This window comes from Engystomops pustulosus, chromosome 8, assembly GCF_040894005.1.
Source record: "Engystomops pustulosus chromosome 8, aEngPut4.maternal, whole genome shotgun sequence".
In the NCBI taxonomy this organism is placed as follows: Eukaryota; Metazoa; Chordata; class Amphibia; order Anura; family Leptodactylidae; genus Engystomops; species Engystomops pustulosus.
In genome coordinates, this window is record NC_092418.1 from 103,762,523 (window position 1) to 103,775,704 (window position 13,182).

General features: G+C 49.0%; 1 protein-coding gene across 1 annotated transcript in view; it reads right to left on the bottom strand.

The window, feature by feature from the left end:
• Nucleotides 1-316: 316 nt before the first annotated feature.
• LOC140075776 (uncharacterized) overlaps nt 317-13,182 on the bottom strand; it is a 37,461-nt gene continuing 24,595 nt past the window's right edge. The window contains exons 2-7 of the mRNA XM_072122063.1: nt 9,434-11,036; nt 8,513-8,675; nt 7,567-7,771; nt 6,675-7,285; nt 5,999-6,144; nt 317-3,467 (exon numbers count right to left, since the gene is read on the bottom strand). Of these exons, the coding sequence (XP_071978164.1) occupies nt 2,669-3,467; nt 5,999-6,144; nt 6,675-7,285; nt 7,567-7,771; nt 8,513-8,675; nt 9,434-10,938 (3,429 nt within the window). The 5' untranslated portion in view covers nt 10,939-11,036 and the 3' untranslated portion in view covers nt 317-2,668. The remainder of the gene's footprint in view (nt 3,468-5,998; nt 6,145-6,674; nt 7,286-7,566; nt 7,772-8,512; nt 8,676-9,433; nt 11,037-13,182) is intronic.

Genomic DNA, 13,182 nt, shown 5'->3' on the forward strand with positions numbered 1-13,182 from the left:
CCGAAAGGGTGCGCCAAAATCCTGGGGCAATTCGGCGCAAAACGGAAATCGTCGGGAAACTTGATGAAAGTGCATTTGACAGACCCTCAGTATATGAGCCCCATTGTGTAACATTGTATGGGGGCTCAGTCTATGCCGGGCGTCTCGTCCGCCTCATATATGATGAGTGGTGGCAGCTGTCATAGGACGCTCCAGTGTGACCCCACAGGCTCTTTCCTGTTATGAATCCAGTTTTTGCTCCAAAAAACCTGCAAGTGTGAACAAGGCCTTGACTCCTGAGATCAGAGGACACGCAGTCTACAGACCGGGGAAGGAGTCTGTGCAAAGCTGAGATTTATTCAGAGATTTTCTGATGCTGGATTTTGCACATCATTTGCATTTGATAGATTAATAATCAACACACACAATATGAGCATGAGATCTGCTTCACCTTCAGGGTCATCCAGCGAGGAAGACTTCAGGTGACTCAGGAAAGTGCAGAGGATCCGACAGACCATAACTGACTGACATGTACCTGGGATGTGCAAAAATAAAAGTGCTTGGATATTTACAGTGTGATGATGTCATAGGGTGGTGATGACATATGGTGGTGATGACACTGTGAGGATCATCATAGGGTCATGATGATGTACTGTGATGATGTCATAGGGTCATGATGATATACTGTGATGATCCAGTCGTAGGGTGATGATGACAATGTGATGATGTCATAGGGTCATGATGATGTACTGTGATGATCCAGTCGTAGGGTGATGATGTCATACGGTGATGATGACATACTGCGATGACATACTGTGATGATGTCACAGGGTCATGAAGACATGCTGGGATGATGTCATAGGGTAAAGATGACAATGCGATGATGTCATAGAGTAATGTTGATATACTGTGATGATGTTTGTGCCATTAACAGCACAGATTACAGGATCTACAACAATGCCATCATCGCTGTATGGGCTTCTCTGTGGTCCATGGCTGTTACTAGCACAAAGTGATCTGAACCAGATATAACATGGAGGTGGCTTGGGTAATTTTCCCCTGCGGACCCCCGCATCCCTCCTGTGCACTTGTTGTGTGCGTGACATGGTATCATGTAGGGTAAAACACTATGAGAAAGACTCTCACAATCAGACGAGACGCGGCGACATCCTGATTAATAACTTACAAAGTTCATGCGGAATACATGACAGATACTCGGAAAATGAAATATGAGTCAACTTCTCTCTGGAACCTTATAGGGTTTGAGGATAATTTTTTGTGCTTCTGCATTGGGAACCCAAGCAGGATGATCAGAACCGGGACCACAACCAGAATCGGGCCTGGAGGAGAAGAATTCTCAGACAATGATCTGTGGGCACCAGCTGCAGGCTGGGATCAGGGGCTCGTTATAGCACTGAAAGGGGGCGCAAGGCTGAATTACCCTTGTATAGATGTTGGGATACCCCATATGTTCTGGTGTCAGGATTACTCTTGTGTACATTTTGGGTCCCCCCATATGTTCTGGTGTCCGGATTACTCTTGTGCAGTTGTTGGGTGACCCCATATGTTCTAGGATTACTCTTGTGTAGATGTTGGGTTCCACCATATGTTCTGGTGTCAGGATTACTTTTGTGTTGTTGTTGAGCCCCCCCATATGTCCTGGTGTCAGGATTACTCTTGTGTAGATTTTGGGTCCCCCATAAATCCTGGTGTCAGAATTACCCTTGTATAGATGTTGGGATACCCCATATGTTCTGGTGTCAGGATTACTCTTGTGTACATTTTGGGTCCCCCCATATGTTTTGGTGTCCGGATTACTCTTGTGTAGATGTTGGGTTCCATTACATGTTCTGGTGTCAGGATTACTTTTCCCTCCATGTGTCCGGTGTTAGGATTACTTTTGCGTAGATGTTGGGTCCCCCCATTTGTCCTGGTGTCAGGATTACTCTTGTGTAGATGTTGGGTTTTCCTATATGTTCTGTTGTCAGGGATATATGTGCAGTTGTTGGGTCCCCTCATTTGTCCTGGTATCAGGATTGCACTTGTGTAGATGTCAGGATTACTCTTATGCAACTGTTGGGATCCCCTTATGTTCTGGTGTCAGGATTACTCTTGTGTAGATGTTGGGTCCCCCTTATGTTCTGGTGTCAGGATTACTTTGGTACAGATGTTGGGTCCTCCCATTTGTCCTGGTGTCAGGATTACTCTTGTGCTGTTGTTGGGTCCCCCCTTATGTTCTGGTGTCAGGATTACTCTTGTGCAGTTGTTGGGTCTCCCCATTTGTCCTGGTGTCAGGATTACTCTTGTGCAGTTGTAGGGTCTCCCCATTTGTTCTGGTGTCAGGATTACTCTTGTGCAGTTGTAGGGTCTCCCCATTTGTCCTGGTGTCAGGATTACCCTTGTGCAGTTGTTGGTTCCCCCCCCATTTGTCCTGGTGTCAGGATTACTCTTGTGCAGTTGTTGGGTCTCCACATTTGTCCTGGTATCAGGATTACTCTTGTGTAGAAGTTGGGCTCCCCCCCCCCATTTGTCCTAGTGTCAGGATTACCCTTGTGCAGTTCTTGGTTCCCCCCCATTTGTCCTGGTGTCAGAATTACTCTTGTGCAGTTGTTAGGTCCCTCATTTGTCCTTGTGTCAGGATTACATTTCATGAGCAGATGTTGGACCCTCTCCCCAATATGTTGGGGTTTCAGGTTCTGTTTTGCACTGTGCTTATCATGATATTTGGGAGTGCATTGCGGCGTTTCTTCCAGGCTCCGAGCTCGCTGGAGTAACACCTCATCTGTTGATACCAGTGTTGAGTTCGGGAATTGTCACTGTCTTTAAAAACAAACCCTTCCTTCCTGACCTCCAGAAGTTCGAATGTCTCTTCGCAGTCCGGATCAGTCGACACAACACACTGGTCCAGTCTCAGGGGTTCCCTCAGCATTACAAATTTGCCATTGCTTTTGTCTTTTATCAGCACCAGTACGGCGTCCTTCACAGTCCGGGTGGAGAGGCCGCTCTCCAGGCTGGAGTCAGACGCCCTCTTTACATTCACCATCAGTAGCGCATGCACGTTGTGGAACTTGAGGGCCTTGCAGCCCTTTTTGACCCATTGTCCGTCTGTCGGCTGTGCCATCTGCAGGAGACCCTCCTTAATGAAGCGCGTCTCCTCCCGGGGCCAGCCCACCTGCTTGACGGCCATCTCCTTCATTTCGATGTTGGTCACCTCCCTGTTCTTCCTGCTGTCCCTGCGGAAGGAGCGTAACGTCCATGTGTTCCCCTCCTGCTTGGTCTTCATGTTGATGTGCTCCAGGTGCGATTCTATCCTGCTCTTGGCCTCCCACAAGCTGCTGTGATCGGGATGAAACTCTGTTGTGCTCTTGAGGATGCGGCTCAGCAGCAGCGGGTACTTGGTCACACGCTGTAGAGGAGCCATGAGGAAAGAGCGGAGGTTCATGCGTCGCAACGCTGTGTTATCGTTCTGGGACACATCCAGGAATATTCTGGAAAAAAGAGATGAGACACAAGGAGACTGAGACAATACATCACATCTGTAGCTGCCTAAGTTCCTGCACGCAGAGGAGCAGATCCTGACATCTGCTGCAGTACCTCTTACCATCAACAGGCAGTAATATTGGCTCACAACTGACCACTACACCCGAAGGCTGGGTAATACTACAAGAGACACACTGAAGGATGGAGGATGTGCACCATTCTATACATACTATGCTGCACATTGTATAGAACATATATTGGATGTATATATTCTGTAAATGTGGTAAAAGGTGACAGTTGCACCACATTATGGGGGAGATTTATCTGCACCAGGGTACGATCCCTCCAGTGTCCAGATACATTAAGAGGCTTAGGCCTTTCGTTTGCTGATTTTCATGCAAAACTAGCGGAGCACCAGTTTTGCATAAAAACCACTGAACTAAAGTTTGCTGTTTTCTCAAAGGAACGCTGCCTGCCCACCCCCTCCACCGGCCGCTGTGCTCCTCTACGCCCCCTCCATGACCACATGGCGTGGAGGTGGCGTGATAAATCACTATTCTTCTGAGTGCAGATTCCTCATTCCCTCACACCTGTTGTCTGACATTTAGGATGTCGCGTTTTTTAATGTTTATCATGCGTTTGGCTAAACCTGTTTATCTTCATTTCTAGAAGAGTAGGCGACTGTGAAACAGATTAAAACCAGCCAAATGCATGGTAAACATACAAAAACGTATGGGTTTTTTAAACAGACTGAAAATGCATGCTTTAAAACGGTCCAAAAACGCAACATGTGGCATCACCCTTAGGCTACATTCACATTAACGTGTGCCCGCCTTCCCATATCACGGCAGGCACACTTTGGCACCGGGGAGAGGAGGAGGGAATCATCCCCGCCCCTTTACACAGTGGATATATGGTGCCCGCTACCGTATTCCGTAGAAAGATAGGGCATGTCCTATCTTTCTCAGGGCTACAGAAAGGTACGGTGCCACACATGTGCTGCACCATACCGCTCCAGTAGGGAGCTGTGCGCCCATAGCCGTGTATGGGGAGCGTATATACGCTGTACATACACTCACCGGCCACTTTATTAGGTACACCTGTCCAACTGCTCGTTAACACTTAATTTCTAATCAGCCAATCACATGGCGGCAACTCAGTGCATTTAGGCATGTAGACATGGTCAAGACAATCTCCTGCAGTTCAAACCGAGCATCAGTATGGGGAAGAAAGGTGATTTGAGGCCTTTGAACGTGGCATGGTTGTTGGTGCCAGAAGGGATGGTCTGAGTATTTCAGAAACTGCTGATCTACTGGGATTTTCACGCACAACAATCTCTAGGGTTTACAGAGAATGGTCTGAAAAAGAAAAAACATCCAGTGAGCGGCAGTTCTGTGGGCGGAAATGCCTTGTTGATGCCAGAGGTCAGAGGAGAATGGGCAGACTGGTTCGAGCTGATAGAAACGCAACAGTGACTCAAATCGCCACCCGTTACAACCAAGGTAGGCAGAAGAGCATCTCTGAACGCACAGTACGTCCAACTTTGAGGCAGATGGGCTACAGCAGCAGAAGACCATACCGGGTGCCACTCCTTTCAGCTAAGAACAGGAAACTGAGGCTACAATTTGCACAAGCTCATCGAAATTGGACAGTAGAAGATTGGAAAAACGTTGCCTGGTCTGATGAGTCTCGATTTCTGCTGCGACATTCGGATGGTAGGGTCAGAATTTGGCGTCAACAACATGAAAGTATGGATCCATCCTGCCTTGTATCAACGGTTCAGGCTGGTGGTGGTGGTGTCATGGTGTGGGGAATATTTTCTTGGCACTCTTTGGGTCCCTTGGTACCAATTGAGCATCGTTGCAACGCCACAGCCTACCTGACTATTGTTGCTGACCATGTCCATCCCTTTATGACCACAATGTACCCTGTAACATCTGATGGCTACTTTCAGCAGGATAATGCGCCATGTCATAAAGCTGGAATCATCTCAGACTGGTTTCCTGAACATGACAATGAGGTCACTGGACACAAATGGCCTCCACAGTCACCAGATCTCAATCCAATAGAGCATCTTTGGGATGTGGTGGAACGGGAGATTCTCATCATGGATGTGCAGCCGACAAATCTGCGGCAACTGTGTGATGCCATCATGTCAATATGGACCAAAATCTCTGAGGAGCTTCCAGCACCTTGTTGAATCTATGCCACGAAGAATTGAGGCAGTTCTGAAGGCAAAAGGGGGTCCAACCCTTTACTAGCATGGTGTACCTAATAAAGTGGCCAGTGAGTGTACGTTAGCCATATATATGTCCCCATACGTTCGTGTGCATATAGCCTTAGTCTGCAGATGCAACTTGTGTCTTCAGCAGCCAAGTCTATTCTCTCCTTGCAATGGGCTCTAGTAAAGGGGTAGGGGTATCCTCAGACTCTGCTAGCACTGAAGTGGAGCTCCTGGACTTATTTGGGAATAGCATTGACATCCAGCCAGGATCTACATGAAGTATGGTAGAATCACACACCCTGTGACTGGTCTCACCTGAGCAGCTCCTTCTCCTTCTCCAGGGTGTTCAGTGTGGTCATGGAGGTTGGTTGCTGGAGGCAGTAGGTCTGGAAGGCAGGAAGCATGTTGACAAACTCCAAGAAGATCTCCCCAATGCAGATGGTCATCAGGTCATCGTCCCCCTGCAGGGAGTAGCCAAAGAATGTCATGCAGCAGCACAGACCTACACTAGACAAGTGTCAGAGGGTGAGAAACTAAGCCCCCGCATCCTAAGATCTGTAGCCATAACATATTGGGGGTCATTTACTTAGGGCCGGAATCACGTTTTTCCGTCAGGTTACCCGAATATTACCGTTTTGCGCTGATTTTCCCTGAATTGCCCCGGGTTTTTGGCGCACGAGATTGCATTGTGGCGCATCAGCGCCGGCATGCACGCAACGAAAATTGGGTGGCGTGGCCGTAAGAAAACCCAACGGATTTGGAAAAACCGCCGTATTTAAAAAAAAAAGTTTCGCTTGACGCGCTTAACTGCACCCACGATATCTTGGTGAACTTCAGTGCACTCCGACGGACTTCAGTGCAGCAGCGACACCTGGTGGACATCGGGCGCACGACCTTAGTGAATCGCTGAAAGACCCGAATACTCCACAGAGAACGCGCCGCTGGATCGCGATAGGACCGGGTAAGTAAATCTGCGCCAATGTGTCTTTACCTGGTCAAAGGCCTGGTCAATCTCCTCCTGTAGTAACTCCAGGAACTTCTCGTTGAGGTCGATGAGCTCCTGTATGTTGCTGAACACCACAGCCAGCTGTTCGCGTGTCAGCAGCCCCGCCGTCTGCATGGGAAGGTAGAATTCCTCTTTAATTATCCGCAGATCCTCCCCGTAGCTCGATTCTGTATTAACAAACTCCAAGACGGCCTCTTTGCGCTCCATCCTACGGGTGACACATCTCACACACAGGGTCTCCCTCCTTTTGCCTCTACTCTCAGGGTCCATAGATAAGTTACTCTCCCCACAGTCTATACATGGCCGGTGCGCCTCCCAGGCCTCCAGGGAGGATGAGGCTTCTGCTACCCGAGCCCTCCACCTCCTGGAAAGTGCGTCTCCAATGCCGCTGTCCACCCTCTCCACCTCTCCGGGCTTCACGGCTCTCCTGTTCCCCTCACATTCTTCTCTCTCATCGTTGACCCCCACAATCCCGCTGTCTGTGCTCAGGCTGCTGATGTTGCTCCAGCGGTGGCGGGACCGGTAGGAGTGACCCGCGCCGCCCTCCTTTTCGGAGCTGCATGATGTGGTGGTGTTGGCCTTCATCAGAACCGGTCCTGTGCAATCCAGAAGAGGACAATAAGCCTGGGTCATATTATCATGTCAAGTATCTAGGCTACATTTACACAGCAGTATCATGGCTAAGTACAGGGATGAGGGCGGCCTAACATTTTGACTTTACTGCCTAAACAAGTTAATTTTCTACGTGTTACTCTACTTGTGCAATTCTTTAAAATATATTTTTAAGGTAGTTTTGACTGTAATGACCCCTGAGAGCTAACATAACCCGGATGTAAGCGTAGGTAGTAGGTGGTGTGATATGGGTCAGCGCTGGTACCATTCTCTCTGTCCTGCCTCCTCTTCTGTGCATGGTGACGAGCCGCTGCCGCAATCTTCAGCTCTAGCTGTTTCCTCTTGACAGCATCCGTGGGCATGGGGTCACTGAAATGTGGGCGCAGACGACAACCACGTTGGGCCTTTCCAGACTCTCCAGCCTCGTGAGTCATGTCTGAGCTGGATCTCCGACACCCAGGACTGCAGATCTGAAAATCAAAGCAGAAGCAATAATGATGATGAGGCGCAGGCAAGTGACTAACACTTGCCCACCCCACACCTACGGCTGCTGTCGCCTTGTGTTATCAGCGGGGATTGTCCAGCGCTGCTGTCAGTGGGCGACTCTCTATGACTGCTCCACATTAGTGATAAATCCGGGGGTTACATGTTGTGTGATTTATACTATTCCTCATATCCCTGCAAATCATGGCTAAACTGATGTTTCATGGGGGTGGGAAATGGTTAACGCTGGGATCACATGTAAATATATCATCAGATCCTTATCTGTCTCTGGATCCCCCAATCTAATCAGTACATTAATGGTCAATTGTAAGAGGCCAGGGGCGTAACAACAGGGGTAGCAGCTGCTATGGGGCCAACAGTGTCAGGGGCCCCTGTCATCCGACCTGACACTAAAAAGGGAAGATGTGCACCATTATATACATATTATGCTACAAATTGTACACAGTAATATGTATATAACATATATGTGATGTATATTTATACAGTGCAAATATGTACTTTTTTATGCAGTTGGGGGACCTTTTTCAGAAGTCTGCTATGGGCCCTGCCTTTCCTAGTTGCGCCGCTCCGGGTCCATGTCTGTGAATGCAGTGCAATGTGTGAACGAGTCCCAAGTTGATGACTATTAAACGTAGGGGGCGCCGTTTTATAGGGCCGGAGGCGATATCACTGGTGCCCCTCCCCAGCACAGCGGCCCCCATACTTACACTAGGCTTGGTCTCAGAAGACACATCATTGCTCATTGTGTTTTTACAACTTTTCGTTGCCATGGATACAGCAGGTGATTGAAAGCTCTGCAGCCCAGGGATGGTCTCAGTTTTTGGGGTGTCACATGGTGCACTTTGTGTCTCAGCACTTTCAGAGCTGCAGCTGTGAGGGGGACATAAAATTACAATAAAGCATCACATGTGTCACCTACAGAAGAAGGTGTCACCCTGGAAATCTCATACAGCAATAAATGATAATGGAGGGATAAGAATCCTTACAGAGAGACCTGCTCAGTGGCGCCCCCCGCTGCTCCAATGTGATGTGAGATCAGTGTGGGTTACAGATGAAGGCAGCGGCCATTAGGTCAGTATAGTCACCTCTGACCTCACTGATCTCCACATCCGGCTGCAGGGTCTCATCAAGACTTTCTATCTCTTTATAATCCAAAACCTGCACCAGTCGCTCTGTACTATAAGAGTAACTGAATGATACATCCAACTGTGATATCTCATGAGAGCGGCCTCATTATCCATTCACTTTGTCTAATTGTCCTAATTCCCTCTTTCCCTCTGACATTGCGGCTGAAGTCCATCTTGCTAGCCTGCTCAATGACATGTCAGATTACATGGCAGCTCTATGGAGAGGGGAGAGGGAGCAGTGAGTCACAGCAGCGAGGTCTACACCCACCAGAGAGGACTAATAGAAGCTGCAGTCCAAAACCAATGTTACCCCACAGGTCACACACTATAAACTGCACAAGAACTAGGCCCAGGAAGGAAATGAAGATACAAGACAGACATGAAGGGAAAGCATCTACAGTCTGGAAGCAGGGCCATCATTGTGTATGACATGGAGCTGCTGCATGTGAAGCCCCTTGACCCCTGTAACCCCCCACAACATCCCCCACATATTCACTTTACCTTTTCTTGATCAGGTCCAGAGCGGATCCTATGAGGCCGTCCTTCATTTTCTGCAGCTTGGCTCCATATCCAGACAGATCAGTTGCTTCTAAAAGCAAAGATGGACAGCAAGAAGAATGTGCTTCAGAAGGGAGACCCTGCTCAGCCGTCCCTGGGAGTCCGCCACTGGCACCAGACACATGGGACTCACACACCACAAGCTCCGCTTTCGTGCTAAGCATGTTTAACGCCTGGAATGGAAACCTTGGAACAGGACTGGAACATATGGGAGCAGTGAAGGCAGGTCGGCATGGAGAGTGAGCTCTGCGGTCTAGTGAACTATCCTGGCCACCAGTGTTAGGCTGGGGGAGATCCTGCAAAGTGTTTGCTTCAGAGATGGAGTCTTGTACAAGGTCCAGGCTTGGAGGAGCAGTCATCTGCTGGGAGCTGGTGACTGGCTCTTGTGTTGAGGTCGTACAGGTGGACGTTGGTTGTACGTGGACATCACTCTTTTCCTTCCTGCGCATCTTCTTGAATTCTTCAAATGTTGGGATGTAGAACTTGACCTTACTGCTTGTCTTTCTGGGGGTGTTTGCTTCCAGCACTCGGCCTGAACATGGCTTCTGCTCCTTGAAGGATTCTGCAGTCTTTGACTTGACCAGGGCTTTGCTTTCACTGTCTTCTTGGTAGAGGGTTAGGTTTGGGGAACTGTTCTGCCTGCGGAGCTGCAGCCTCCTCCGGGCCTCCTGTTTAATGTGCTCGGGGGTGGTCCTATGGTGGAAGAGACTTGTACATAGCCTGGTGGTTGGCATTGGACTACTTGGAAGGGCAAGGTGACCCACAGATATTGCACTGCAGGGCACTCTGTTTTTGCATTGCTGACATAGTCTTTCGGTGGCTTCCCTGGCCATGCAGTCAACCACACAAGCCTGGGGGCGGATGGGCCTGATAGGTTCTACGATTTTGGAACTGTGAGTTCTCAGCTTTTCCTTTAGTTCCCGTTTGGCGTCACCATAGGAGACCTTGTCATCTGCTGTGAGAAAAAGCCACTGATGAACCTTGGCAAGGGGGGTCCCGGTGAAGTCTCGGTGGCCCCCCAGTCTCTCAGACAAGCCGTGCAGAGACACGTTTCCTGCAGATCCTTCAGATAAATGTCTGGTGCTTCTACAGTGCAGAAAGAACTCACTATCCAGGCTCCTATAATGTGCAAAAACATTTGAGTCGGCCCAATGTAGGTTCTCCAAGCTCCGGTACAGCCTGGGTTCAGCGTCGGTGCCCCCATTGCCTGTATGACATGCCTGCAGAGGGTGAGTAGGATGACAATCTACACTCTGTAATGGATGCATGCTGCCGGGCTCCTCTAAGCCATGGTCTGTGCACCGGGGACGGGGGATGGCGCTGGAATGTTCATGCGTTTCATCAGCACGGATGTATGTCATAGCAGATGGACATGGGAGCTTGGCACACGGATGCTGAAGGATATAGAGGGGTCCCTGTAAGCAGCCAGGATGGTGCTGAGCGTCCATAGTATGGAAGCAGCTGCTCAGTGCTGACGCTACTCACATTCTGCCAGTTACTCGTTATTGTGCGCCGCCACGGAATGGAGCCACTCAGGTGACGTATCCTGTGTGGGACAGAAGAGGGACAGGTTATGTAGGGATCGCTCCTGCCCCCTATAGTACAGACACTGTGATTATAGCATCTTCCCTGTGCTGGGTGTACTGAGCGCTTGTGTACGCAGCTCCCCTGCAGACTGATGAGGTCCATGTACTACTGAAAACAAGATCAGGACCAGGGACAGAGACATAAAACATCAGAGCAGTTACCCCTTCCCGTCCCTCCTCAAAAACTGAAGAAACCATCCAATTGTCTCCAAGAACATTGGTGTCATTGATCGGTAGCTGGATGTCTGGAGGATTATATGCTAATGAGATGCTAATCATCTTTTCGTTATACAGCCAGTTAATGAGATTTACAGGAATCTTCTTGCTTCGGGTTATTGTTCTGCAAAATTTTGATGAAACTTCAGCAGAGGAGGAGGGGGAGGGGGCAGCTGTCTTGGGGCCTTAGATGGTCTCACTGACCCCCCAAACCGTGTGCCACTGCCAAAAGGGGGCACCATTTCATCATTGCTGTGGTGGCGCTGTGTAATACCCCATGTGACCACCATTGTCTGCAGGGCAGCCTCTGACAGATGTTATATCACACCTGCAGACCATAGCGCCGGTCACATGCAGTACAAGGAGTCCATTATCTGCCGTGTGTCAGACTGACCCAACATACAGAACCATAATACTGGGCATATATTATATCTTGTCCGCAGCTATGACTATGCATCTACCCTCAGGTGCTGCCACATTGTGCATGTTGTTAGTAGCAGCAGGACTGTGATATCTGGATTTATGTATTACAGAACTGTAACTTCTAGCTGTGTCTCCTCACACTGCTGTGCTCTTAGCTTTCAGCATAAAACTACTCCACAGCCCCTCCACTCTGTTTTCAGTGGCTTCTGTAATACGTTTTCTACAATTTTTACTGAAACTGCGCGTCAATGTACAAAAATAATAACCGGAAACAAGGCGAGACTTATTCATTTATCTAAACTGTAAGCTCCATGGACAAGGAGCTGCACCCTATCATATCTTCTGACTGTTCTCCATGGATTTACTGCCCTGTCCTTCATAATAATAGTAATACGGGGCATTATAATGAGATCTGCTCTCATTGTCCCCCGTTTATCAAGAACAGTGCAGTGTGTACTATGTGCAGTTACCTGTGTAGTGTGTAGGGGGAGCCAGGTTCAGGATTTCAGGGAGGACAGAAGAGGCTGGAGGAGGACAGAGGGGTCTGGAGGAGGAGGACAGAGGAGTCTGGAGGAGGACAGAGGAGTCTGGTGGAGGAGGAGGACAGAGGAGTCTGCAGGAGGAGGACAGAGTAGCCTGGTGGAGGAGGAGAGAGGGGTCTGGTGGAGGAGGACAGAGGAGTCTGGAGGAGGAGGACAGAGGGGTCTGAGGGAGGAGGACAGAGGATTCTGGAGGAGGACAGAGGAGTCTGGAGGAGGACAGAGGAGTCTGGAGGAAGAGGAGGACAGAGGAGTCTGGAGGAAGAGGAGGACAGAGGGGTCTGGAGGAGGAGGAGGAGGACAGAGGATTCTGGAGGAGGAGGACAGAGGAGTCTGGAGGAGGACAGAGCAGTCTGGAGGAGGAGGACAGAGGGGTCTGGAGGAGGAGGACAGATGGATTTGGACATTATTACTCTCAGTACAATAAATTCTGCATCGGGAAACATTGACATACACAACCTCTTCATTATCCCATGTGAACGGCGTAGACACTTCTTTTTTTGCTCTTTTTATTCTTTCTCATTTCCATGAATGTGCAGAGTGGTCACAGTGCACGGACCAGACACCCAAACCACGCTGTGGACTATGATGGTGCTATAACCACCGCACCGCAGCTCCATGGTTAGTATGTTATTTATGCAAAAATTATACAGACAGAAATCCTATACAGGACCAGAACATAAACTGAGCAGAGGAATATCAGAGGAGCCTTTGTAGAAGGTCACTGAGAACATCACACTCATGATGCTGATAACAGAGAGCAGTAGCTGCAGAGAGGAAGATTGGAGTGATGCAGAAATAACTGATCCATCATCTGCAGGTGAACATCCCCTTGGTCATTACTTGTTATCAGACATTTCTTTTTTGATAAAAGTCATATCTCAGCTCTCCATCCTTCTATACTAAACCTCCATTAATATGTAACACG